At 45.3% G+C, this 27982-nt stretch overlaps 1 protein-coding gene across 2 annotated transcripts in view; it reads right to left on the reverse strand.

Moving 5' to 3' along the window:
- The window catches only part of GFOD1 (glucose-fructose oxidoreductase domain containing 1), a 70674-nt gene extending 46002 nt beyond the window's left edge, over window positions 1–24672 (reverse strand). Inside the window, exons 1-2 of one of the 2 annotated variants that reach the window (XM_050890771.1) lie at window positions 24266–24672; window positions 21505–21521 (exon numbers count right to left, since the gene is read on the reverse strand). In XM_050890771.1, the coding sequence (XP_050746728.1) occupies window positions 21505–21521; window positions 24266–24518 (270 nt within the window). In that variant the 5' untranslated portion in view covers window positions 24519–24672. The remainder of the gene's footprint in view (window positions 1–21504; window positions 21522–24265) is intronic. The other variant, XM_050890770.1, reaches the window with a different exon arrangement.
- Window positions 24673–27982: the final 3310 nt, after the last annotated feature.

Genomic DNA, 27982 nt, shown 5'->3' on the forward strand with positions numbered 1-27982 from the left:
CCCAAACCATCCTATGATTCTATGAAACAGGAGGAGTTGTCTTCCACATATTGATGAATACATGGCAAAATCCTACTGCAGACAGAGCAAAGATTCACATTTAGCATATGCAAAGTCATCACAGGAAAACCTAGCAAGCTGCCTCACATAAGCCTGAGCACTTGTAATCACTATGAGGTTTTAATTTTTTTTTTTATTCTGTGCTCATTACTTTAAAAGCTAGTATTGTTTTCTAGCCTGACATTTCCATGCTTGGGGCCACCTCAGTCCTCAAGATAAAAAAAAAAAAAATCATCAGTGATTTATCTCAGAACAAAAGGTCACTTTTTACCACCTCATGAAGATAATGTACGCACTTCCATCCCAAACCCAGCTAGTTTGCTCCAAGGCAAATGCACTTCTGAAAATTAAGTCATTTTTTTGGTGGTTCATCAAGTCCATTGTTTCCAAAAGTAAATAGCCATTATCCTTAATGATTGAGTAATCACTCCCCTTCCTTAAATCAAGGGCTTTGAAGGTGATAGGGGAAAGGCTGCTTGGTTCAGATAGCCTCAGTGGGAAAGAGCAGCCAGCTTTTGTGCTGCTGTATTTGCAGGAAGACTTGCTCTTGTTTTTATTATAGATAGGTTTTTGTTTTGTTTCCCAATGAGAGGAATTATAGGAATTCAAGAGAGAATAAAGAACTACCATGAAACCCTACAACAGGGTATGAAGGTTGCCATACAACTTCCACTGCCTGTTGAAATGTGATAAAGGGCAGCCTGAAGACAGCAGAAGAAACCAGAGCTCAGGAAAAGGAGTAGAGTTTAAGGAGATGTGCCCTTGGAGGGCTTCCAGATGTTAAAATCTCTTGCTCTAGCTCCCTTCTCAGACAACCATTAAATTTCCCCAAGAGGGTTCCCAGCTCCAGCCAAAAAGCTGTGCTCAGCAATGTAGACTCACCTTTCACTGCCCCTGGTTTGGCACATCTGCATGGAGGAAAATAATTCACATGGGCCACATGGTAAAGAGAGCTTTATAGCTGAGTTTAAGTCACTTGTAAAATCAGCTCTTGAGAGAATATATACTGTATCTGACTTGAAAATGCAGATTATTTTTCCTCCCCTTAGTGCTTTTAAATCACTCAAAGACGGTGTTAAATCCAGCAGGCCAGGAAAGATCAGCACTGGGTTCTCTGCTCCCACTGGAGTTAGGGTCAATGGAGTTGAGCACTGCTGACTGCTGCTGAAAATCTCATCCAAGGACCCAGTCCAAAGCAGGCTAAATTCACTGGACAACTTCTTTAGACTTCTACAGACTTTGGCTCCAGCCCAGGCTACATTAGCGTCCCACGGACCAGTGTGTTTTAGCAATTTACTGCCCAACAGCTCTCAGTTTTCAGCGTCTTTGAGCCAGAGTAAAATGTGTTGTTATTTAACGTTATTTTCATAGTGCCTATGGTACATTTGGGAATTAATTTTTTCTCCTCCGAGTAGCAGTGACTGAACCAAGTTGCTGCTTTCTATGGATTACTTAAAAGACCAACTCTCTCAATGAAAGGAGTGCTTGCAAGCACCAAACACACCAGATCATGCACTCTCACAGGCTTTACATAAGTACAGCTCAGTTTGTCCACAGAATACAGGCAATTCAGTTAATGAAAAGTAGACATGCATCACACGAGTCACCAAGAGCCTTGTGGCATGGCACATTTCTGTGCCTTGTGCACTGCCATGTATTAGCAAGTGACTCCTATTCAGAAACCTGCATGTAAGCTACAGTCTGAAGGAAAATATCATACATATTAATTAAACTACAAATAAATGTCTGAACGAACTATCAGATGGCTGACAACTTTAATCCACCAACATCAAGAAATGATACGTAATGTGTTTCAGGGAAGGAAAACCAAAGCCTAGTGCTGGTGTACATGCCTAGATGTAATCCTGCTCTGCTAAAAAAGTAAAGGGTTTCTCCATCATAACAAGGAAGAAGATTTAAAATTGTACTAAGGCAACAATGAAGAACTTCAAAAAATGGCTTTGATTGTAAGAATTATTTTTTTTCTGAATTCAAAACTAGTTGTTCTTCAGTAACATTCAGAGTTCAGCACCATTTGTCATACAATTCAGGGTCTGGTTTCAGAAGCTGTCAGGTCTGACTAACCCAAGGGAGACAGAGCCTTGCTGATAGGTGCCAGAGAGGCATTAAGCTGACATATTTACAAAGACTGTGAATTATACATGAGTTTCTGTATGAACCAGATGGGTTTAATGCGCCACACATTCTTCATGTATTACATTTGGGTCTCATAACACAACAATTGCATTTTACTGTTCTGTGAATTTAAGGCCAGTGGAAGCATGAGACTGATGTCCCAGGAGACTCGTATCCTGCTCCTGAACAGAACAGCAGCCACGATTTTTTCCACAGCACTCACATCACTGCGTCCAATCCTGAAGGGGCCAATACCTGAAAGTACGGGGGTTTCTGTTTCCGTGCTTATTCAGCCCTCAGCCACCCTTCTGAGAGGAAGGCAGTTGCCAGCTGAGGTCATTGACACAAGATGGGTAACCTAACTTCATTAAGTTTTGAGATTGGTCTCCCACAGCGTCTTACAGAGACAGAAGAGACTGTCCCACAAAGCTCAGCAGAGCATCCAAAGGGGGCTCTTCTGAGGGAACCTCTTCCCCCACAGGGCAGCACATCAGCTACAACCTTACATATATTTTAGTGTGTTGATACAAGCTGGGAAGTACACCTATACATCCCCAGGGTCTAATAGCGCCATACTAACATTTAACATAATCCTATCCACTCTAGCTGTATTTCTGCAACACCCTCAATATGTTCACTAATAAGACCTCTACATTCAAAGGGCCATATCCACCCTTGGGTTTCCTGACAAAGCAAAATCCTTGAGTTTCTTAATGCAGAGCTTACATACCCTCTCAGTGCATTCAATATTTAAGCAAGCTTTCCAAAAGGCCACTATCCCCCCGTGAGACTATTCTGCCTTGATGCTGTGAAATTTCAGCTTCAGCTCAGAAAACAGAACAAATGTTCCTGTAAAGCGTATGCTAATTTTTAACTGCCTGCATCTGATCATCACCCTTTTCCACCAGCTCTCAAATACTCCTAGAACATCACCCACTTGAATGGCAAGAGCTGCTGGCAGGCTTGCAATGAAGAGACTGAGCTGCTCACTGAAGAGCTGGCGGGGCGGGGGGCGGGGGGGGGGGGAAATCACAGCTACTGTCTACCTATCTGACACGGCTGTGATCAACGGGCATGCCAGATCCAGCATCATTGTGCAGACTGCCTTCACGCAGTGCGGCGTGAAAGCACATCACATCCTGCAGACTGCTTGTAGTGGTACAGAGTGAAAACACAACCCCTTCGTAACACAGTTGTTCCAAAATGTCTGAGAAAACACATTACAATTTTCTTGTCCTGCTTCTCTCTGATCCATCCAGCTCTACAATAGTGACTGCTGACACGTTCAGCATTGTCTTTGCAGGCTTTAAATGGTTTAGATCCTCTGATGGGTCATCTTTGACCAGACGATAGACTGTGACCACAGGATCACGAAAGCAGCTTTTCTGTTTTTACTACACCATTTGGATATGACTTAAATTGGAAACCGATTTGGGCAATTATTGAACTCCAAGCTTTTCTGTCCCGATGGTCTAACCCTCCAACCCACTTTAATGGCATCTGAATGCAGTTCAAAATGATGATGTGAGTCATTAGTAAACTGAGATAATCTCAGCAATCACACTGAAAGATGGGTATGACACACTAATGCAGAAGTCTCCATTAGAGGTAGATGTGAATCTGAAGAATAGGACAAAGGATTGAAGGGAACTCATTAAGGTATTAAAAGTTGGACTTGGATGGAAATAATGTGATTGAATTAAGAAAGGACAATATAGCCTGACTACAAAGGTACCTCTTCCAGCAGAGACCCCAATCTGAACTACAGCCTTCTGAGGAAGATTGTGGAATCCTCACCAGGGAAAATATTTAATATTAGATATATCACGAAAATATGCTGTAGGGAAAACTCCGCTCTGTGCAGGAGATTGCCTAGGTGACCTCAACAGCTTTGTCTCAAATGGCTATGAACATATGATGCAATAAGAGAGTTTGTCTGTCAGAGACAAACCCAAACTTGAATAGTTGTTTTCATGATGAATCCACAGCAGCTTATTGCAAAGATGTAATATAATCAGTTCTTCCAGTATGCCATGATTATGCCAGCTCTCTCTGAATACTTATTTCTTTGTAATGAACTGTGACTATTACAAGAAAAGGCAGTCCTGGGACTAAGCACATTATTGCACAACTGTGCCAGCTAAATATCCACCACTACACGTAACGCTAAATAAAACTTGGTAGAATACATTCAAGTGACAGCATTAACCTGCTTTTTGTCTGATCATAGTATTTTTAGTAGGCTTCGCTCATGGTACATTAACATTACAGCTGTTGTAGCCTTAGTGCTTAGATGGTAAAGTAAGCAGTGGAGGATGGGAAAGGAAGAAAATGTCATTTTAGCATTATTGCTGGATTAAAATCAGAGAGGACAGCTACCAAGGAACTAGTCAGAAGTGGAGCTTGCAGGAACAAAAAACACAGCATGAGGGAAATGGCAATGGTCGCCAACCAGTATCTTTTTTTGTGGTCACCTCAACTGCTCCAAGTCCATGTTTCTATGTCTACTTAACTCCCTTGTGACAAGATGCTTGCATCTTGTGACAAGAAGATACCACGCACAACACCCGGTTCTTCCACAAACATCCCACAGGAACGTCATAGCTGTTGGTACAAACAAGGACAGCCCTCTGCTCTCAGGCCAGGTTACGGTCAGCTGAGCTGAAACATCTCACACCAGATCCAGCGTCATAAGCCTGTTACTGGATTTGCTGAATTCCTGCTGGGTGAGGTATGCTTTCTACAAGGTTATGATTCAGAAATACAGTGAAGGAGGCCACGATCAACAGCTTCTAATGAAAATTAGTGTTATTTTTGTCTTCTGCAACCAAGATACAGGAGGCACAAGGATGAGATGTGTTCGAGCCCACGGGGTTAGTGCACAGGTACACTTGTGCCTAGGCAGTCTTTCCCTTTTGCAGTGCTTTTGCGTGCCTCAAACTTTTGATCCCCATTGACTACTGTCTGGCAAACATAGCATTAACAAGTCATAAATGAATTCATATGGGCTTCCCGTAACTGCTCCTAAGTCACAGTGCAAATCAGCCTAATTATATCAGCAGCCTTCTCTGCTCTCCACTCCACTCTGCAAAGAGTAGACCCTTCCCAGAGGGCCAGTCAACCAGGTGAAGCAAGCAAGCACATTTCTTCATGTCCCAGCCCGCTGGAGGAGGGCAAACACTCAGCTAGCTCATGAATAACACACCGTCTGCTTATGCAGCTCCAGGGACCCACTTCAAATCAGCTTGTGGTCTCTGAAATTATTTTCAGCATACTTGGCCAGTCTTTTTGGTAGGCAAATCAAAAAGCTGCTTTGGAAATTCTCTCTGCTCACTTGAGGCTTTCACTCCTCTCTGCGATACATAATCCAGAAGAAAGACAACATGATTTTCTGGTCACTCCAGTTTCACACTGGTACTACTTGACTGACTTCAGTAGATTTACTCCTCATGTATACTGCTGTGACACAGTGAGGTTCAAAGATGGCTTAACAGCATACAGGGATGTACCAGCAATTCAGAAATGAGTCAGGAGGAGATCAAGCTGCATGTATTATCATCAATGCCTAAGCAGATGGTTAAGCATGAAGTATCACAATAAGGGCTAAAACAGCCTTTTCTTCCATGTTGTAGAGATGGAATCTGAAATAATGAACAAGCAGCACAAGAGGGAAAGGGTGAACTCATATGGGGTAAAATTACAAAATATTCCTCCAGTCTGCAAGAAAATCTTTTTAAATACTGGCTCTCAGCCCAGAGGTTTGACCCCAGGGGATATGATGTCAGTAAGCCAATGCAATAGCAGAAGCAAACCTTGAAATGTAATGTCAACTCCTCCTTGTAAATCTCATCTAATCCAAAATATTTCACATGAGAAACACTTGCATAAAAAGAAGCCAGGAGAAGAAAAACATAGCTCAACTACACGAAGTCATGCAAACTCTAGAAATAACCATGTTAGGAAAAGGCTAAGCTGTTCATTTGGCCAAGTCAAGCAAGTCATGGTGACAGCTCCCTTAGCTCTCCATTTCAAGCCCAGCGTTCAGAAACATGCCAGTGTGGGCTGTGAACCGGGTGAGAGATGGACAACAACCAGCTATAACTTACAAGCAAAACATTCTCAACAATTTTTAGTCCAAGGACCACCAAGCTTTTCTGGAGGGGGGAAAAAAAAAAAAAGAGGAGCTGTCTTGTATCTTGGTCCTACATTTCTGTCATTTGCAACCATATAAACATTAAGTTAAGCCTGAAGTACTAATTTATTGCATTTTTCCCCCTTGCAGATTGATTGCCTGCACTTAGGGGAAAGTATGTATCTGCAGACTCTGTTTTCTCACAGACCTCAGGTTGAGTAACACTGCTATACTGTACCTTTAACCCTTCTTAAGATGAAGCATCACTCACATCCTCATAGCTGTGTTTCTGTTGCTATTTTTTGGTTGAAGCCATACCCTTTAATTCACAAAGCAGAACTACTGCCCCAGGAAAAGAGAAAGCAGAGGATTTCTGTCATGCATTCCCACTCTGAAGACTGATAATAAACAAGAGCTTCAAGAAGGATTCATTAGGACCTAAACATCCTTCCTTCCTCCCCTCTCCTTCCCCTCCAGACACGACGTCCTGCGCATGTAGCCAAAGAATAATCTTAAGCCTTGCCTGACCCAGAAGAAACAACGCTGAGCAGATAAAAGCGCTACTCAGTTTGCCATCCTTCTCCACCTGGGCCTGGCAGAGCCACAGATCACTCTGAAAACGCCCACATGCAATGTGCTGCCTACAGGCCACTGGCTGGGGATTCCTGGGGCTGCCAGGAGTATGCCCAGGTATTGCATGCATTAGGAAAGTTCAGCCTGTGTCTCAGTAATAAAGGCGGCTGCAGGGATGCTGTTAAGAGCATCTTTTTACTACTGGGACATTTAATTCCACTCAAACATGAAAACAAATAAGTTTGTGCCACCTAACCATAATGCTTGCTGCACAACTGAAACACACTGCAGGTGAACCACTGCCAAATCAGACAGCATCATAGTGCAGGTCAGGCTAATACATATCTATCTCTACAGGCCCTCACTAAGAGGAGCTAGGTGGCATCAGCAAAACAAGGCAGATGGCAGGGTTGCGACACAGAGCGGAGTGCAGCAGCCAAGAGCAAGCCCTGACAGAGCTCTGACCAGCACTGTCCCCTTCCCAGAGCACAGGAGGAAGCTTTGTCCTGGAGGTCGTGTCCCGTCCCCCCCCCCCCCCAAAAAAAAAAAAAAAAAAAAAAAAAAATCGAAGTCCAGATTTTTGAACAGACTTTTACCCATTTTCTCCACACAGGTTGAATTCAGGCTAGGTGACACTGGCTGCCTGTCTACAGTGTCTTTCAGCAACTGACTTGGGAAGAAGACAGCTCACATTCTTGAAAGTGCATGATGCTATGCCAAACACAGACACATTACAGGTCACTTCAAACAGAATTTACTGTGTTTGGCAAAGAAGTTACTCAACAAGGCTCTTATCAAATGTCTCATGGCTTATTGGTGCTGAAACAGCTATTCACCACCTCTGTTTAATAAACAAAAAAACCTATAAACTGTGCTAACTTCTCTTTGCCTCCTCATTCTTCCAAAGGAAGGCTAACTTTCCATACTTCACTGCTACAGCGATGTACTCAGTAAGCTGCTGCATTTGGTGCCCAAAGCATTTTCTGCCTGACCAGAATAATGCTTGGTAACTCAGTGTGGAGTCAGCGGTGCCAGACAGGTTGCTTTATTTCTCCACTCAAGAGTTTTTATCTACGAAGTTCATCTCCACAGGGAGAGTGCCTTGACAGCATCTTTCTCTGGGAAGTTCAAGCTAGCTTGAAGAAAAGACATTGAAGGGAACACACTTCTTTGTTTAACCTTTTCCCCCACCAAAGTGTATGGCTAGCACTAGCACTTTCACTTTCAAGGAGGGTTCATTAATTCACTGCAACTTAGTGTTAAGAGATGTTACAGCTCCCACTGAAGTCAATGTTGTCTTCCTTCCCCCTACCCAGCATCCCTCCATCCCTCCCGGTTCCCCCTTTCCCAGTGTAATGCAAACCTTACTCCAGGTCTTGCCTCAGCCCTCTCCTCCCAGCTGCCTCTCGCTGCCAGGGACCCCACCACCACCACGGCAGCCCCCACAGCACATCCTGGGGGCAACTGCTGCCCAGTCCTTTCCACAGGAGCAGCCCACAGCCTGGCAGCAGGAGGGAGATGGGGAACGCAGCCCACATCTGGCGAGATGGAGAGCAGGCAGGGAGTTTGAGAGCCACAACCACCCAGCTACACTCTCTTCCCCCTTCCGTTTTTTGCAAGCCCAGTCACGGCAGCACAGCCTGCTGCATTAAACACTCACTCTCCCCTGCTCTGGCTCTCTCCCATCCTCTCCCCTACCGGCCTTTATTCAGCTGGTTTCCTCAGGCCAAATTTGTCAGCATCACAGGTGCTTTTCCACTTTCTATATTCATCTATTTTCCTAACAAGGGAGGCATCTCATGCTTAGGCCCCCCCGAGAGTGGCCCCTCCCCTCTTATCATTTCACTGAAACACATCCTCCTCTTCCAGGCAAACGTTATCTGGTGGTTTTGAGCGTGCATTTTCAAAGACAAGAAATGCCAAAGACCACTATGGCTTTTCAACTCGAGGCTTCGCACGAAGCTGGGCATGGCTTGCCACATTGCTGCTGCATTCAAGAAATCTGCAGCAAGCGTCTGGATCCTGCAAAGTCGGGGCAGAGGGAAGACTTAGGTGGTTTCTACCCCTCATCCAGGACTTCAACCACTCAACAGCCCATACTACTCCCCCCCATAAGTCTCCTTTTTTAGCACTGCTTCCAAATGAAGGTAACAAGCCAAACGCAAGCCATCGAATGTAAGAAAATCAGCCATGCAGAAAGCAATACGATATTCTCTGATTTGACTAAAGTTTGCTGCTGTGCATACAGCAGTGGCAGCATAGCACAGCTACGGCCCACTGCACATTTCCATCATGAATTCCACTCTCCATATCCCATTCCCAGTATTTACAGCTTAACCATAAAAACTGCTCCGAGATGAGACCTGGCAACAAGGCGTCAGCCATAAAGCAAACACTACACTACAAAAAAAAGTATTTGTTTAAAAAAAAACTTGGTCTGGCCACTTTTTTCAATCTCACGGAAGTGCCAAGACAATGCAAGCGAATGGGTTTGGCTTTCCATTTCTTGTAACACTGCATTCAGTAGACCAGTTTCTTTGGGAGTTTTGGACAAAACAATAACTGCTAGACAGAAAGCAACTTCAAACAGATGACCCTCTGCCAGTAGCAAATCAGAAGGCTTTCAAGTCTTTAGGTTTCAGGCACATGGAAGTTCATTTAGGGTCACGCCTGGGAGCCCTGACACACTCCTAATACTGATCAAACTCTTCTGGGCCAAATTTGGAAGATTTTAAATGACCAAAAATTTCAGAGACAGTGAGTTCTTCAGGGGTGTGGATCTTTTAGCACTTGACCTTGAAAGCAAATCTGCTTGAGTCTTCCCGGGTGCCTCCCACCAAGTAAAAGTCAACTCTGCACTGATGGCTAACGAACTGACTGCCTATAGGACAACTGCATCTATTCCACTGCTTTTCACCAACAGAGAGGGACAAGCTGCCTAGGGGTCCTACCCTGCCCAGGCGGATAACCTCCTTCCTACACTTAACCCGAAACACCCACTGCTGTACTGAGGCAGTCCACAAGGACAACAGCATTGCAACACGCCTGAGGTGAGGACTGGCAAGACTTTACAACACATCCACCTCCCTCCTCCTCCCCTAATCCAAATGACATCTCACTTTCTGGAAGAGCCCTGCAACCTAACGCTGCCTCCGATCACTCACTGCTGTAGATGTCCTTCAAATCAATGGGCTCCAACACCTGCAGCTATCAACAGCACTGAGAGTTTTCCTGTCACTGCAAAACTTCTTGTGGGAGATGTGAAAAAGCACAAGAGAAAAGATTTTCACAGCTGTGTTAAGGGCAATAGGATCTGTGAAACTGGGAACCAGAGACACATGGACATCAGTCTGCAGCTGCCCAAAGTGTTCTTCACCAGCTCCACCTCTGTGTAATTTAATCCCAAAGAGGAATGAAGAAGACCAACTGCATCCATGTTTTTGTGGGAAAGAGTGAGCTGCATAAGCACACAGGGAGATACTGGCATGAACACAAAAGATTAAATTCTTCTAGGAAATCTAGAGGTAAATCTCAGATTATTCCACATAGGTCTTTTTTTCTGGCTTGCATGTCTGAAAAGCAACAGGCCAGTTGAAAGTAGTTTAATCCTACCAAAATGAACATTTGACTATAAATACCTTGTTTTGACTTAGGGCCCCAAATTTCCACTATCTTGCACCCCACAATGCAATTTACAGTTGCTTGAACATTCAAAAGAAGAAGAAACAAGATCCAAGATTGACAACTCATGGCATTTTGAATGAATTATTCTCCAGTTCCTTTAAATAAAGCACATAAGGCATATTGTTCCCCACATCATCCATGGTATTTTAATTAATATCCTAACTCCCGTCCATATCAATCCATCTCAGTCTTGTAATTACAGGTTTAGAAACCAGGACAGCGCAGCTGCATTAAATCAGAACAGAGGCCCGTGGTACACAGTTCTCCAATCAGAGCTACAGAGTGTATCTTAGTCTGAAGCTAATTTTCTGACTTCTTTTTCTCTGTGGCCATATTTTTTTTTCTTTCCAAGAAACTACACCCACTGTTTGCTGCGAGCAAATTGAAGTAGCACAATTACCCACACTTTTAATTTCCCTAATATTAGTTTCAGGCTCTAACAGGCTTTACAGTGCCAGGTGAGCCTGGGAATAAAAGAACAGATAGAAAAAGATGGAAAGGAGAGACTGAAAAGGTAATCTTATTACTAGAGATATGTATTCCGTGAACAATACTTAATTGCAAATTCATGTATTTTTATTTGCTGGCAGGACTTGAAGAATACGATACTCTCAGTTTTTCCTGCATTAACAGTTGTAGCAACTTCACAAGCCTATTGCTGCAGCACAAGCCCATCTGAAGTTTGTTCTAGAGATTTTTGATAGACAGACGAAGAATATATACATATATTTACACTCATTACAATCACAAGAGTATAATCCATATGAGCTGCTTGATTCCTACACTCAGTTCCCAGCTGTAAGCATCACATGATCCACATGGAATTTAGGCTAGCATACTTAGGCCAGACAGACAGTTATAAAAACCTAGAAATATCCGTCATCCTTGCCCTGGTCCAGAGCTGCAGTGCAAACATCTGACACTTGCGACCAGGAAACTTTATCAGTGCACGTACTATCTGCTAGTAGGACTCTGAAAACACGCAGTCCACTCAAATAGAGGGCCAAAGCCATGTCCTGTCAGTGCCTTGGTAAAATATATATTCTTTAGGAGTAAAAAAACCAGTTTCTTATACTTCTATGCTATTAAATTAACCTTACAGCAGAGACATCTCCAGTGATGTTAATTCTTTGATGCGTCCTTTTCAGTGAAAGGAGATGTGAGAGTAATTCCTCCCCAAAGTAAGCAAAAGCCTCAAAATCCACTCCTTGTTCATTACACCGAAGAGCTCACAAGGCCAGTTAATATCACACTTATTGCATTACATTTAGACTCTTCAAGGGAACCTTTAATGATTTGCCAAAATCCGATTCAGCAGTTAGGGCATCACCCCACAATTTTCTTTTGAGCGCCAAGCGAAGGAAATGTTTTCAAATACCCTGCCTGCTTACCAACTTGGTGCAACACACTAAAACGCAGATGTAGCCAGAAAGGGAAAGACATTGCACGTGGCCCCGCACAGTGCAATGCAATCTAGCACAAATTCCCTGTAAGCACAATTACGCTGAGATGGTACATGACAGCTCCAGCAACTACCAGCACCCTAGCTGCTTCCACCCAGCGCTCTCAGATGATTCTGCCCGATGCAGGAGGCCCTAGGGCAAGCACTCTACAGGGCTGAAAAAGTGCCCAGACCTGAAATTAAGTATCTTTTTACATCTGAGCACCTCCTAACAGCAGCTGCAAATCTGAACTTGCTCACATCAGCTTAACCTGATGCTCAAGGTTGTATCTACAACCAACATTACATATGTGTATGCTATTGTCTGTCTTCCACAAAGGCAGTTGCTCCAGTCAGCCCAGAAGGGCCCTGCCCATTTGCTAAAGAAAGGTGTTTCCCAGTGTGCAGAGAGCCATAACATATACTAAAGAGAAACTCCATACTTCATTAAAAATAAATACACAAGTCTCCCAGCTGCTGAGCCATCACTGCTCATAGTAAGCTGGCTTAGTAAGATTTTTTTTGTAGCATCTGTTAAATAAAGCTCCAACACTGGAAAGATGATTACTGGCATTAATAACCCACAAAATATTCAGTGCCAGATACAATCCTCAAATTCAACACAGCCACGGATCACTCAATCCCAGCCACGAATCTTCCCCGGAGAAGGGAGTCCCTCCAACAGTCCTTGCAATTCCTTCACAAGCTACCCTGTACACATTAAAGAGGGACACCAACAAGAGGAGCGTAGAGCTTATTTTCAACCAGGAATCGGGTTTCCCTGCACTGTCTCCACTCCTCTCTTCCAACCCTCATTTTAGACCACCTGCACAACCATCCAGGAAAAAGCGCCGACCAGAGTGACAGAGATTGGTCCTCTTCCAGCAGCTCAGATGCGTTTGTCATGATCACCATCCACTCAGCAGCATTCGGCCACAGCGGGTCCCGCAGTGAAAGACAGGAGCAGACATCAGAGGACCCAGCTTCTGTCCCTGTCACCAGTTTCCCACACAAACTTCAGCAAGTCTCTTAATCCCCCTGTGCTCCCCCATCCCCAATCTGTAGTTTTGGGAATCCTGAAAGATGAAACCAGCTTCAGGAAGGCAGGTAAGTGCAATCTAATTAAAATACACAATCTACTTTACAGAGAATGAAACCTCAGGACAGAAATCCTCAAGCTTATTCTCATCATGCCACTCTTGCTTAGAGCAGATAGGAGTCTCAAACACAGACCAAGGGTATAATGCAACAATTTTGTCCCCACCTGACACGTAAGGGGTCAGGTCTCTCTACACACAGATGGCAGCAGGTGTGGTCTCAACAGCTGCAGAAACATCTGTGCACATCAGGCCTTGTGAAGGATCACCTTTGTCTATGTGAACAAATCTGTAATTTCAAACAACAACCACCACAGTACCAACATAATTAAATTTATATGAAGAGCTGCGAGACAGCACTATAATCAAAGGCATAAATAAGTCCACTAGCTAGCATCGAATTTCACAAGCAAACCGATCAGCATTTATGAGATAGAAGTGAAATGTCTTATAAACATAGACTGTCCTCATTTTAGGCATACGATGCATCAAAGTATTTTTTCCTAATGGTTAGATGGTACAGTCCAGTAAAAAGTATAGCCAGAATTACATTTCAGGTCCATGGTTCTCTCAAGCTATGCCAATAGTCATAGACCACGTCCAAATGTACTTTGGCTAATTTAGCAAAGACATCACCCCTGCAAACCGAGCATCTCATGACACGGATTTTTAAGCAGAATTCTTCAGCAACATGAATAACAAGTCCCACCTGTTAACCAAGGATACAAAATTCAGGACACCTTCTCATGTATTTGGATAATGGTGTATCCACAAACTAGTCTCAGGGAGTGCTGCTTAGCAGTCTGCCCGAGAAACGAGTCTTTATCAGAGCACCTCATACTGTTTAACCACGAAGCATCTTTCACAACACTAAATTGTCAAGTTCCTTCAAGGCAAGCAGCAAGTCACAAAAGAGTTCTGCAAGCTCCATCACACTCATTTAGTGACAAACTTTTGTAGGCTATGGCTAATGTTTCTAAGCACCTCTGCTACAAATATTTTCCATCTTATTTTTTATTCTTGCAGACATGCTGCCGTAACATGTTATAGAAGCACAACTGTATCGAGCTGTGGAACTGCACAGATGTAGCTATATCTTCGGATTTTTTTGATGAACTGGTACAAAAGCAGTTTGCAAGCAAATTCCTACTTACATGAATTATTGCACCTGACATATTTCCTGTAAGGAACCAGTCTTCAAGGGGACTACTGAAGTAAGCAAAGGTTTGCAGAACCATGTCCCAAGACTCCCACCAATCATTTCCTAAATTGACAGAGATGCCTTTGCCAAGAGGACACAGATCTGCAAGGCCAGGCTCCTCTCTCTGCAGCACAGTTAGTTTTTCTTCCGGGCCACAATGTGTTCTCAGTAACATCATCATAAATTTCAACTATTTCCTTTGATCCAGCAGAGCTTTACTTGCATTTACAGTGGAGCAAGCAGGAGCAGAATCTGAGCTTTTACATGCATCTTTCAGGCACGTTTCTGGCATTTATTTTAACACACAGGAGCTTGGCTGCAACTGTTCCAAGTGTTCTCTGAGCTATTCTCTCTCCCCTTTCCTATCCCCACATGAAACAGTAACAGTTGCATTGTCTTTTATGGGCTGAGGAAGTGAAGGAAGGGGAGGGACTTCCAGGAATTTTTAATTTATATATTTTTCACCTTAATGGGTTTTTTTATTTTTATACATATATGGAACTGTATGTAATGCGCATGTATAGACACCAAGAGAAAGAATTCAGAGTGTTCAGTCTAGTCTTCAGTTTCACATTTTTAAGCAACATCACTCCAGTACAGCAAGGGTAACTACTATTTTATAGTTCTCTCTCCTTGCTTGACTCTATTTGGATTTTGAAAAGCTCTCTATATTAAGGCTTCTCATTAGCCATGTGAAGCCCAGTACCCTAGAGACAGTATTTAATTCAACCATGACTTCCCTTCTGGGCATTTCCTGGCAAAAAATGGCCAGATGGAAGAGCTGAAGACTGCCAAACATTCACTGCAAGGAAGTGCCAAAACAAGGGTCTTTATTGCTGATAAAAGCCATGGAAACATCAGAATGCAAAACAAAGTTGCTACCTTTTTTTCACCTCCATCCGCTTCACTAAAGCTGTGATTGCTGCTGCAATGGAATTGAAGGCACCGGTTTTCACCCTGAGGTTAAACTCTAGCACAGTAGCAAATGATGAAAGTAATTTTACTCTCTGTGTTAAATCATTATGTTTATTCTTATATTACTACCAACCAAGTTCCTCACACCATGTTCTCATTTTCTGTGCTTTTCACCATGCTCATACTTAGGAGTTAGGCTTGATAAATAATAACTTTCATCATTAGCCCTGGCTGGGCTAAAACGAGGGATGCCATTATCTCTTTCCAAAGGGGAAGAGGGGGGTAAACCCTCATCCTCCACAATTCCCTAAAATTCCTGCTACCCTGTGGGTCAGACTTGTTTATTAATAAAGATCTGGTGTTTATGCTATCCTGGATGCCAGTTCCACCATCTGGAAGTGCAGCCATAAGAGGCATCTGCGGTGCTCAAGGATAATTACGCTTACACTTGCCAGGTGCATGAGTCTTGTCTGACATTGGTGGTCAGTGCCGGCTGTGCGGTGCAGCAAGGCCCAGCCTCCTCTGCTCTTCACCACCACATTTTTAGCATAGCCAGCTCCTGAACAAGCACAGAAAAACTCTTTAGACCTTTTGAGGACTTCTGCTCAAAGGCCTCCAAACTCAGTGACCCAAATGCCAAACAGGATTCCTCCCAGTGTCCACAACAATAAACCACCTAAATTAATACATCAGCCACCTTTACGCAGCATACAGCTGTACCAATACAGCTAGAGCTGGACTACACCAGTAACATGGACACATTTATACCAGCTGAACGCTCTAAATATATATGCAACTGACAATTTATGCCCGCACAGGAGCGGGAATAACCTGTACCAAATACAGATAACCATTATGCTGGCAGAACAGCGTTCACGCGAGGAGTCACACCAGCTGGACTTCTAATGGCCATGCAGCAATTATTACATTAAAGAAATCATACTCCTTGCAGTCATAATTATACTGGTACAAAAATCTATGGGCAGACCAGGCCTTAAATCAATTTAGGGAACCTACACAAGGGATTGTTCCTGTTTAATTATATAGCCATTTAAATCAATTTGTTTAAATCAAGACTTAAGACCTGAAATCATTTTTTGTAAGGAGGGTGGCTTTGTTACCTGCATGCATGCTGACCTTGTAAATTAAGTCTCTGACTTTGACAGCTCACTCTTATGAGATAAGAGTTTATTATATGAATAATAAACAAAAAAGCAGTAGGGTAAACGCTTCTGCTTTGGTGGTTTGAGGAAACTAGAACAATTCGTAGCAACTCCGGATAACACTGTGGCAAACTGATACTAACAGCAAAGGGTGTTGTTGCATTGCAGTGGCCTGTGAAAAACACCAGTCTTGGCCGTCCTAGAAATTTAACTCCATGTTCATCCTCGGTGCTTTGCCACCACTATTGCTAAATGGGCAAAATCTACTGCACATACAAAGAAAAGGACAGTAAGTTGTAATATGCTTCAACACAATTTACCTAGTTCTCAAACAAAAGTGGACAGAACAACATATTTAGCATCTTGCAGAGTTTTTACTCTGCCTCCATCAGGGGCTGTGCTTGACTATCCATGTCTGGAGTCATACAGCAAATCTCTCTGTCACGCAGTGTCAATCTCAGGCATGAGAGGGCTTAAAAAAAAAAAGAGAGAAAAAAGAGGCAACAGTGGGAAGCTTGAAAATCTATGATTTTACTTGCTCAACATATTTTCCTTTCTCCACATTTATCTACACATTCTTCCTTAATTCCCGTTATTTAATATTCTTCCAAAACCTGGAACAACAGAAGCAGGACGCAAGTCCTTCCTTCACCTACACCACTGAGCACTCAGCAATACAAGTATCCAAAAATGAGCAACAAGACAAAGTCACGGAGGCAAGGTCTGTTGAAGAGGGATCAGACAGCTCAGTACCACAGCAGGTGTCATGGTGGCCACTGCCTGTCAGAATGAAGGCACAAAGCTATGCAAGAAAGAAGAAGAATAATAAAAGATCTGTTTTCTGCTTTCCCATGTTATAGGGATGCAATGATTTGCTCCAGAAGTTAATTACAATACTTAGCCTGGGCACAGCTCTAACAGTATAAACACACCTTTTATCAGGACCTTCTCATAGAAGAAAGCTATGCTACACATTTTCTGTTTGTGTAACAGCATCCACGGCACAGTTGTGTCATTTTAACAAAGAAAAAAAAATAGTTGCACAAGATGCTATCTATGTGATATCCACTCTACCAACTGTGCCAGCAAAAGAAATACAAAAGGTGATCCTCACTAGCACAGCCACAAGGCTAGACACACATGCCTACACCTTTAGCAGTAATGCAGTAATGCCTGCTTTGTTCATAGGAGATGATTTTACTATTTCCAGCCCTTTCCTAGTTAACACCACATTAGTCAAATCTTTGTCAGCCAAGCCAGAAGCCACGCCTAAGAGAGCTACTTACCTCTTTCAGCCATTTTCAACATCAAATCAAGATATTATGGTATTGCTAATGCTAGAGTGTCGCTGTTAACACTGCCAAGGATGCCCTGGGAGGACCTGTGCTGGAAATAGCACTAGTGTGCACTAGTCTTTGAACAGCTGAGTTTCTCCAGTACCACAGATGGTAGGAAAAATAGCTGTATTTGCCACCATTGCTAACACCAACGTAAGACCAGAATAGTGCAAGAATAGTGTTCAAAGTGCAGTGAAACAGATAAAGGCCATAAGGACTTGCCTACATAAAGATTTAATAAAAAAAAAAGATAAAAGTGCCCCTGACTCGTGTATTTAAAAGGAAGTCAGATTTCTCATTAAAGTATCACCGCCCTGACTATGGGCTCTGCCTAACAAAGCGTGACAGATCAAACATTGGCAGTGGCAGAGGCGAGAGCCGCTCTCGCTTCCTTTGCTGCTCCTGTTCCAAAGGTCCAAACCCCCGGCAGCCAAGCAGATGGAAGGAGGGCGTCCGTGCTCCGGCATCACGTTTTGCCATTTAAATCACAGGGAGAAGTAGGGCCACTGAGGGCTTGGGCACACATTTGTTTCAGGCAACTCACCTACAGGGCACAGTAACCTCTGACAGAGGATGGTAACTTCCTAAACTTGAGAGATGCTGCTTTCCACATCTCTACGCCCTCTGGTTGAGCAGGAACAAGACTAGACCTGCAGCAGTCTTCAAGAGGTCCAGCCCGTCCTGCTTCAGCTGCCCATGCTGGTCCAGAGACAGTAACACAGCAACTCATCTTTGAAGCCTTTCGGGATCCCAGAGGCCAGGCACTCCTTTTTAAAACAGTACGGAGGAAACTGCAACAACACAAACTGACCCAACTGGATACAGGATTGCAGTCGTGGTCTTCATGTCTAACACAGTTTAATACAACCACTTCAATCGCAACTGTCTGTTCCTTAGTCTAGGCAAATTTGGGTGCATCATCACAGCATGATCTCAGTGCCCCAGTATCCCAAGTCTGGTCCATACTGGCGTCCCAGTCTACCCTACCACTGCAACAACAGAACTGGTGATTACTTTCAGACAGAAGAGGACAATTGGGAAAAACAAAAACACGCCTTTGATTTGAAGGCCAGAAAGGAAACATGGGGGGTTTTGTCTGTTTTGGGGTTTTTTTATTATTTTTATTTGCTTGTTTTTTAAACAGTACCTGAACAGTGCTCTTTACCTTAACTGTCTCAGAGGGCCAATCCCACAGTATCTCTGTAGGAGTTTTACAGGAATAACGCTGGAATGAAAGGTCAGCAGTGCTGAGAGAAAAAGGTCGATGGAAGAGATAGGTGCCATTTTCTGTGGTATACCATCATCACTCAAGTAGGAAGGAGACTTGCAGCCAATTGCCAGCAGGCTCTTTGGACTGACTTTCTAATATGTGCAAAAAAAGGCATCATAGCCTTTGCTAGCTCTGCTGATTAAAGATAGACAGCACTTCATCTGACTTTCTTTTGCAATAGGATGACCATAATTCACATTTAATATGCTGCAAAGTCATCTGCCTTCCAAGTACAAGAGTGTGTTCTGCTGAAAGTCACTGCTATTAGGTCAAATTTAAACTCAATATTACAGGACAGATATTACATCGCTATTAATAATAAGTAATAATGGTAATGTTTTCCCTTAATAGAGCATCTCATCCCAAAGGATCCTAACCACTTCACAAACTTTGGACAAAGTTCTATCTACTGCTACAACCCTGTAACCTCTGCCTGATTTGCATAGGTGCAGAGGACTGTAGAAATTAATTAGAGACTGCATCAGATCTGTGAATTACTTCACTGCAGCTGATGTTCCTCCCACTTCAGGGGTAGATCCAGCAATAACATTGCTGGTGCTTTAACAAGGAATTCTCACAAACATATTCCAGACAGCAGGCCTGTACTGCATGCCTGTGTGATGCCAGTGCTTCCTGGGAAGGGGTGGGAAGGTATGGATCTGAGCAGTACTATTTATGTTCCTCTCTAAATAAAGGTGCTCCCTCATGACCACAATCAAGTGTAGAAGAAGCACCGGTCAGTAAACAAATTTAAGTCCTCCATAAGAGAAACAACTTCTGGAGGGCTGGGAAAGTCATACTCTGTATAGTCCCCAGGCAGAACAGACTCCAACCATGCGCTACTATAATATAAACATTTTAAAAAGTAATGTTATGTAGACATGGCTGTGAACACATGCAGCGAGTATTCAGCACACAGCTCAGTGGTCCTGTCCTTAACTTAAGATGAAAGAGTACACAAAATCACTGTAAACAGAATTAAGGGTAACATCTCCAGAGACATGCTTTAAAAACATCTGGTACTTGATTCTTCCCAAAAGCAAAACATTTGCTCCCCAGAAACACTTATGTGAACCCTAGGAATAAGTTCTCTTTAGCCAAGTTGACTTGACTCAAGCACCAACAGGACCAGGCATGTAGAAATGTCTGTGCCTTCCCCTTCAACTTCAAGATGAAATGTCATCAAGGACTTCTCAGCACCACCTGCAGTAAATCACTTCACCTGATGTGGCAGCTATTTAGTCACACAGGGCAACCATTTCAGTCAGGATCTGAAGAATGTCATATTTAATTGAACAAGGGGGAGGGATTACACTGTGAAAAGTCACATATTGACAGTTTTGAACTAGGTGGAGGGTCATATCATATTGTCTGTAGCAGTAACTCTTCTGATGCTGAGCACAAACAGGCACTCTGGTGACATATTTTGTCCCTGTATGCAAACACATCTCCCATGCCTGATCAGTCTAGGGATACGACTGTATTGCCGATGCATGCGGGCAGGGAAAAAGCAGACCACTTCTAACAAACATGCCAAACTTTTCAGCTCAGTGAGAAGGCAAAATGCCCTTATTCAACACTAGGACTGTTTTCTATGCTTACCTAAATGTTCAGCCATTGATCTTTCTTGACCACCAAGCAGCAAGTCAGTCGGGACATTAGTTTTGCATTATGCTACAGGGAACTTGTACAAACAGCAATAAACAAAAGAGCTCCTAAGTGAGCAAGATGGAGCAGGGACAGCAAAGAGAAAGGGTTGATCAGCCCCATTCTGTAGAAGCAAACAAGGAATTTGATTCCTTTTACACAGAAGTGATAGAGGCCATCAGCGTATTTCACATAAGCACGAATAAAACGTGTGGCGTTTTTCAGTCATCATCCAAACCAGCCTGGTTTTCAATTCTCTCTTGAACTTGGTCTCTTCCAGAGACTTGCCCAACATTGGTCTAGCTCCTAAGAAAACTGCTATACAGAGTCAGACCCAGCTCAGGATCCCGTTTCTAACGGAGACAGAGGCTGAGAGGAAAAGTTAACAGGGCAAGTTTAAATCTGTATTTCTCCCATTTTCTCCCCCTAACAGTTTCCAGGAAGCCACAGTTTGGGGACTTCCTCAGCTGGAGTGTGTATTCACACATTTGTGTTTTAATAGCGGTTGATGGGCCACCGTGCCAAAAACTCGTTTCAAGCAGCAATACATCTACATGTCAGACATATCAGTGAAAACAAAGCAACTGAGTTTTTCCCATTGCATGGTCCGAGTTAAACACAGCTGGAGGGACACCTGTTTCACCCCACCTCCACCTCCGGAGTCCGCATCAGAAACATGCCAGAGTGGATTTCAATGCACTGCAAATTCAGAGTGTAAACACAGCTCTAGACGGGCAATGGAAACACCGCCAACTGCTTCCCCAGGCTTTCACTTTTTAATAATGAAACCTCACCAAATGAAAACACAGCTTTGGGCAACAAGCCAATTTAAAATAAAATACAGGTACAAAAGAAAAGTTGGTCCCTGTCTCTTCCCAGGCCAGATATGCCTCCTCTCGTACGGAAGCCAGACCTGGGTGTATTAACAAATAACTCATGTCTTTCTCAACCTTTTCTGCTGCAATGCAGGGCATCATGTTTAGACCTCCTGAAGCCTCCATCTATAAGGAAAACCTCTGGTATACCTGTCTATGTCCTATCACTAGCTGCTGCATAATATTTCTTGTGTGAAATCTCAAGAAGAAAAAAAAAAATCAAGTTGAAAAAAAGAAAAAAGGTAAGACCCACATCCTTTCCTTATCATAGTAAGGAATGTTTTTTCCAGCTTCTGCTTTCCTCAATCTATACAACATTGCCCCTGCTTACCAGAGGCTTTTGAAACCCCCACTTGATGAATGCAATTGCACTCCTCCCCTCAAAACAGAAAATTCAGTGATTAAAGCAAAATAATAACTCCAGAGCACAGCAGTTCCCAAGCCATGAAGCACAAGCAGGACCAGGAGCAGGAGCTGCCGGCAGGGAGGTATTCCTCTCAGCAGTTCGGGAACCACTGCTCTAGCCCCCTGTTTGCACCTGTATGAACATGCAAGAACTTTCATTGTTATTGATCCAATGCCTGAATTAAAAAAAAACAACCCACACCAACCAACAACCAAACAGTAAAAATTTAACTCTGAAATAACTGGGGGAAGAGTTATTTATAGTTCAGAAGATATTTCTGTAAATAATAATCCTTTAAGTAATACACTAAAATTATCACATGTTGCATGTTATCACCTTGTAACATGTTTAATCCCTACTTAATGACCATTCCATGCATTTTCACACACATTTTACTACCCCTGCAACATACAAGTAACAACCATTGGGGAACGGGAGGAAATGAAATTAACTAGAGGTGAAAGGGAACTGAGAACAGTACAGTACTAATGAATAGGGAGAAAACACCTTTTTTTTTCCCCTCCAGTCTGTTGCTAGCAGATTGCATCAGCAAGTTATCAGTAACATCTCAGCTACATCAATTGTCAGCATCATTCATAAATTCAGCACATGTTCAGGAATAGATTTTTTTCTTTAGCTGCAAGTATTCAGAGAGGGACAAAACATAATATTACTTTAAGCCCTCCGGAAAAAAAAAAAAAAATCACACCAATTGTGTTTCTTTATTGTTTCAGAAATTTTGTTCTTGTACCAGATGCCTCATGTCCGCCTGAAACCTCATGGGACTCTACCTCTAAGAGCACAGTCAAGCCGGGGCACTTTCGTGAGCAACACCTGCAGGAAAGAGTATCACAGGAGAAGTGACACAATTGTCGCCAAATTAATGTGTGTCAAACTGAAACCTTGCTACCTTGATACTGTCTTTTATATGTTTTCTGCGATATGTATTTCTACATTACAAATCCATTGGCACATCATTCTGGCAAGCAAGTCAGACTTCTGGTGCAAGTGTTGTACATTGAGGAAAAAGTCCAAAGTATATTATAAAAGACAAGAAAATGCTTTGACTCAGAGACAAACATTTCCAAGTACAGAAAGTAACACTGAGCAAGGCTTCCAGACAAATGCCTACACTGTACTTAAGATTTTTTAGTTACTGCCTCAATTCCCTTAATTGCTTAATTTTAAAGGTTGAAAACACTAGCTGGCTGTGATATTAGCAGCATTTGAATGGTAACTAATTCTAATGAGTACGCCAGTAGCAATGTAACACTACGACATGCCACACACATTTATGAGGCTGAAAGCGATAGCAATCAGCCTACATAGCTGCAGCCCCAGAGCCAAACCAGCCACCCCGACTTGTTAACCTCAACGCACTCTGCAACAACGATGACTCACGGCATTTCCCCCTCACTTTTACCCTTTCCCACCTGTACTTGTAGGGACAAATTAAGACTTCCTTACTCCGGAGGGCACTCCCACTAAAATCCTTCAGAAAACAAGTGTTTAAGGACCAGAGATTACAAAGCTCAAAGAGTAAAGCCCAGACTTATGCTCACACAAGAGACAGCGAGATGCGGCCCATTTTTGCACGTCTGAAAACAGAGAAGCTTACAACAGTGCATGCCTACTTTTTCAGTCCCTCCTTCCCTTTGTACGTGATCTTAATTAAGCCTCGTGTGTAAAAAAACGTTTCCTCTGCTCTCACCGTTTCCTGCCTCCCCCTCTCCGGTTTGCAGCTGGGGACCCGGGGCCGGGGGCAGAGCCGGCACCCCTCAGCCCCCCCCCCCCGAGCAGCGTGGGTACCCCCAACGCGGGAACGATGCTCAGCTCCCCGATCCCCTGCCCGGCGCGTATGCAAACCGCCGGCCAAAGGCAGGCAGGATGATTATTTTATCCTTTTTACCGTGACTTTCTCCTCCTTACCGCGACACGGATGACACCTGCCTCCCTCCTCCCGCTCCCTCCCCCGCTGCGTGGGCTGGGTGTCAGGCCCGGCCCTGCCCAGGCTTGCCCGAGCATCCCGGAGGGGAGGGTGCCTACTGCCAGGGGGGACCGGCGGTGGCCGGGGATGCGGGATGTCACAACCGAGCTGCCGCAGCGCCATCCCTCGCCGCCCCGCCGGCGCTCGGCCTGCTATAGCGGGGAGCGCCGGGCACCCCCGGCTCCTCGGCCAGGGCCTCTCCAAATAAACGGGGGGGGGGGGGGGGGAGGTGAAGAGCAAAGCGGAGGAAAAACTCCGCGCTGCAGTGGGGTTTCATTTCATTTCATTGAGCCCGAAGGCGAGCGCGAAGCCCGAGCCCGGAGCGGGGCCGCCCCACTCACCCAGGGTCTTGACGGCGACCTGCCGGGTGAGCGGCGGCGGCAAGTTGACGCAGACCAAGTCGACGTCCTGGTGCAGCAGCACCTCGTCGATGCGGCTGGTGTAGAAGGGGACGCTCATCTCCTTGGCCAGCTCCTCCGCCTCCTCGGGCGTGCGGCCCCACAGCGCCTTCACGGCGAAGCCCTCCGCCTTCAGCAGCGGCACGATCACCCGCGCCGTCAGGCCGGTGCCGAACACCCCCACCCCGGGCAGCATGGCGGCGGCGGCGAGGGGCGAGGCGAGGCGGGCGGCACGGCACAGCACGGCGAGGCGCTCCCTCCTTCCCTCAGCGCCGGCCGGGGCGGGGGGAGGCGGCTGCCGGGCGAGCGGGCGAGGGAGGCAGCCCCCACTGGCTGCTGCTGCTGCCGCCGCCGGGGCCGGGACCAGCCGCCCCCCGCCTCAGCAGCGCCGCGGCCGCCGGCTGCCCCGCCATGCCCGCACCATCACACACGCCTCCGCGGAGGCGCCGGCGCTGCCCTCCCTTAACGGACGCGGGGCGGGCAGGGACAACCGCCCTCCCCCGGCGGAGGCGGCCAACAAGTGCGGGGGGCGGCGGCACGGAGCTCAGCACCGCTCCTCTGCCATCTTCGCCGCGGGCGCCCGCTCGCCGCGGGGAGGGCGGGGCCTCGCTGTCACCTCCCGGGGGTTCCTGCACCGCCCGCCCCGCCCCCGCCGCACCATTGGCCGCCGCCCGCCCCGGCCCCGCCCCGGCACCGGCACCGGCGGGCGGCGCGGCGCTGCGGGGCGCCCCCTGGGAGCCGGCGGGCGCCGCCCCGCCGGCGGCCGCCCGGCGTAGCCCGGGTTGGGCCGGGGGGGGAGCGGCGGGCTGGCGGCTCCCGCGGAAGCCCTCGCCCCGCAGGTGCGGTGCGAGGGCCCGCGGGAGTTTCCCGTCTGCCTGGCGGGTCGGTTTCGGGCATCTCCCCCCCGTGCCGCCGGGCACGGGAGACCCCCCCTGCCTCTTCCCCCACGGGAGGGCCGCTGAGGGGCCGTGGTGATGGGGCCTCGTGGGGGTCACGCCCGGTAAAGGCGCAGGAGAGCTGGGAGAGCCACAGCGGCAAACTGGCGTGAGCTGGTGGTGTCCGTTGGCCTTCAGTCCGTCTCCTCCTGTGACAGTTCTCCAGAACTGTGATGTCCTAAAGCACGAGGGGAGCTGCCCTGAACCCCGGCATCTGCCCCGCGCAGTGTCGGACACCAGCTCACCCACCCACACCTCCCACCACGCCCGCCCGCCTGGCCGGGATGCCTGGCCAGGATGCCTGGCCAGGATGCCTGGCCAGGGTCCCCACCACCCATCCCGTACCGGACTGCCGGTCATTTGCTCCCGTTACAAACGTCACATCTCTTCGGCTTTACTGGGACGTTGCTTCATGTTGGAAGGACTGAACAGTGAAACCCGGGACTACAGAAGAGCAAATCCTCCAGTACCGCTGCAGTGCCCCGTGCCAGCTCCTGCTCACCCCACCTTTACCCCTGGCTGGGCTGAACGATGGGTCTCCAGAGCCGCGCTCCTACCGACCCCGGGAGGGCTGCCAGGCGGGCCCAGGAGCGGCCAAGGACCGCAGCGCCCTTTGGCCCCGCACAGGTCTGTGCAGAGCTCGTTGTCACGGAGGTGAATCTCTGCCCTGGCTCTGCGCACAGATCCGCTGGTCTGAAAGCGGAGTAGCTCCGGTGGGTGCCACACAGTTACGCTGGTGTCTATCTATCTCACTCTTAAAAAAAAAAAAGATGAGACTTCCTGCTTCCAATTAAAGGATGAGAATAAAGATGTTGGTTTTCCACATATTGTCTTTTTTACCAGTTCCTAGGAGAAAGGAAGAGAAGGGTAAGGAACGAAAGGGAGGAAGGAATGAGAAGAGAGGAAAGGGAAAAGGAAAGGGAAAGAAAAGACAAAAGAAATTAAAAACCTTTCCTATATTAGACTCCTGGAAATGTGCCAGGGATAATGTTGCAAACATAATCCACCAGTGTTCGAAAAATTAGGCTTGGAAGCCAGCACTCCCTTCCTATACTCTGTAAAGAGATGGGGTTTTTTTCCTGCCACCATCTCACAGCAAACACTTCTTTATTACAAAAAGCACAGACGCTGAAAGGATCGCCCCAAGTTAAACATGTTTTGCTTTCCATGCACTATTAGCTCTGAAGTGAAGGAGATGGATACTCTTTGGCTTCTGACAATTGAAACATGATCCAGATCCATTTGTCAAATAACCACAGCAGTATTACCTTTCTTTAAAACACAGAGATTGTGTTTGGGCTCTCCGTTAGACAATCAAACCTGTTTATACGGGGTGTTCCCAGAATGAGCAATTTGGAATATCTGTCTTGTCTTATTTGCTTGTCTGCACACAATTACAAACCCCGAGAAAGTAGCCAGGTTACAGGAACAGGGTTAATATGTGAAGGTTGAAGAGAAATAGATGCTATATGCCTATTTAGTCATTATATAGCTTTTATTATTTTAGTAGGCACAAGCCACTTTATGAAGATCTATGTAAGGTCATTGTTTTGGGAAATTTTCAGTAAGGCACAGAAAATGGGAATTAAGGACTAGGGAATGAAATTATTACACTCCGCTAAGTCCATTGTTTTCCTAGAGAGAATTTTTCCTTGCTTTACTTTTTAAAATGTTTTTTTTTTCTCCAGCTAGGTTAACATAGCTTTGGAGAGTTAGGCTGAGCGAATGGCACCTAGCTCTCAGCACTCCAGTAGCCAAGTCAACCTCTGAACACATCACAACGCCAAATCTGAATTACCGCATCTTCAGCGGCGCTGCGTTCCCCCTCATTTGTTGCAGGGACTTTTGGGAACATACTCCATACCATTTGTACTGGAGTAGGGTGCAATTCTTTCTCAATTAATTGTGTGAAATAGGGCCACCACACTACGCTTGCCTGTCCTTGTGAGCACCCAGAAGGACTGAGGGAAGCCGATGAAGGACAACTGGCCTTTCAGTAATGCAGACCATGTCCTCACCACAATGTAGGCAACTGCAAACGTGAGCGAAAGCAGAGTTTTTCCTCAAATCCACATCACGAGTGCTGCCTGTTACTTCTGACTTGAAGTACTGTCAAATCTGGGCAAGATTTTTTGTGCAAAGCAAAAGAGGTTAAGGCGGCAGCGAAGTCCCTCACTTTGAAGACATGTCTAACCAGGATCGAGGTTCCCCAGGCTGTGTGTATTGAACTACAAAGCCTCTGGTATTCTGTATATTAGATCTTTTCACTTCTAAGCCTGCCAGTCTTGTCAAGACAGCCGGCATTTTGTTCTTAAGGTTGCTAAAGCTTCCTTCAAGGAAGACACACACACACAGATTTCTCTCACAGAGAAAATAATTTTGTTCTTTCGTGAGGTTTTATGTAGCCTGAAATACGTTATTAGCATAAAGTTGCACGTAGGAAAAAACCATAAAAGTCTCATACATCCTTTTTCTGTTTCTAAATTCTGTAAATGAAAGCAACCAGCAGGAAATTAATAAAAGTGTTGCAGTCACAATTCTGTTCCTTTTATGTATTTCAGTTGAGTTTTGCAGCTCCAGGTCGTTATACTGTACAATATACATACAGGTACATTACCAACTTTATGTGAGAAATCCCAACTTAATAGCTTTTCTACAGAATTCTGATACAGTTGTTTGCAAAGATTTGAAACTGTCTTCTCAGTTGAAATTCATATGTTGTATG

Source organism: Gymnogyps californianus, chromosome 2, assembly GCF_018139145.2.
Source record: "Gymnogyps californianus isolate 813 chromosome 2, ASM1813914v2, whole genome shotgun sequence".
NCBI classification, from domain to species: Eukaryota; Metazoa; Chordata; class Aves; order Accipitriformes; family Cathartidae; genus Gymnogyps; species Gymnogyps californianus.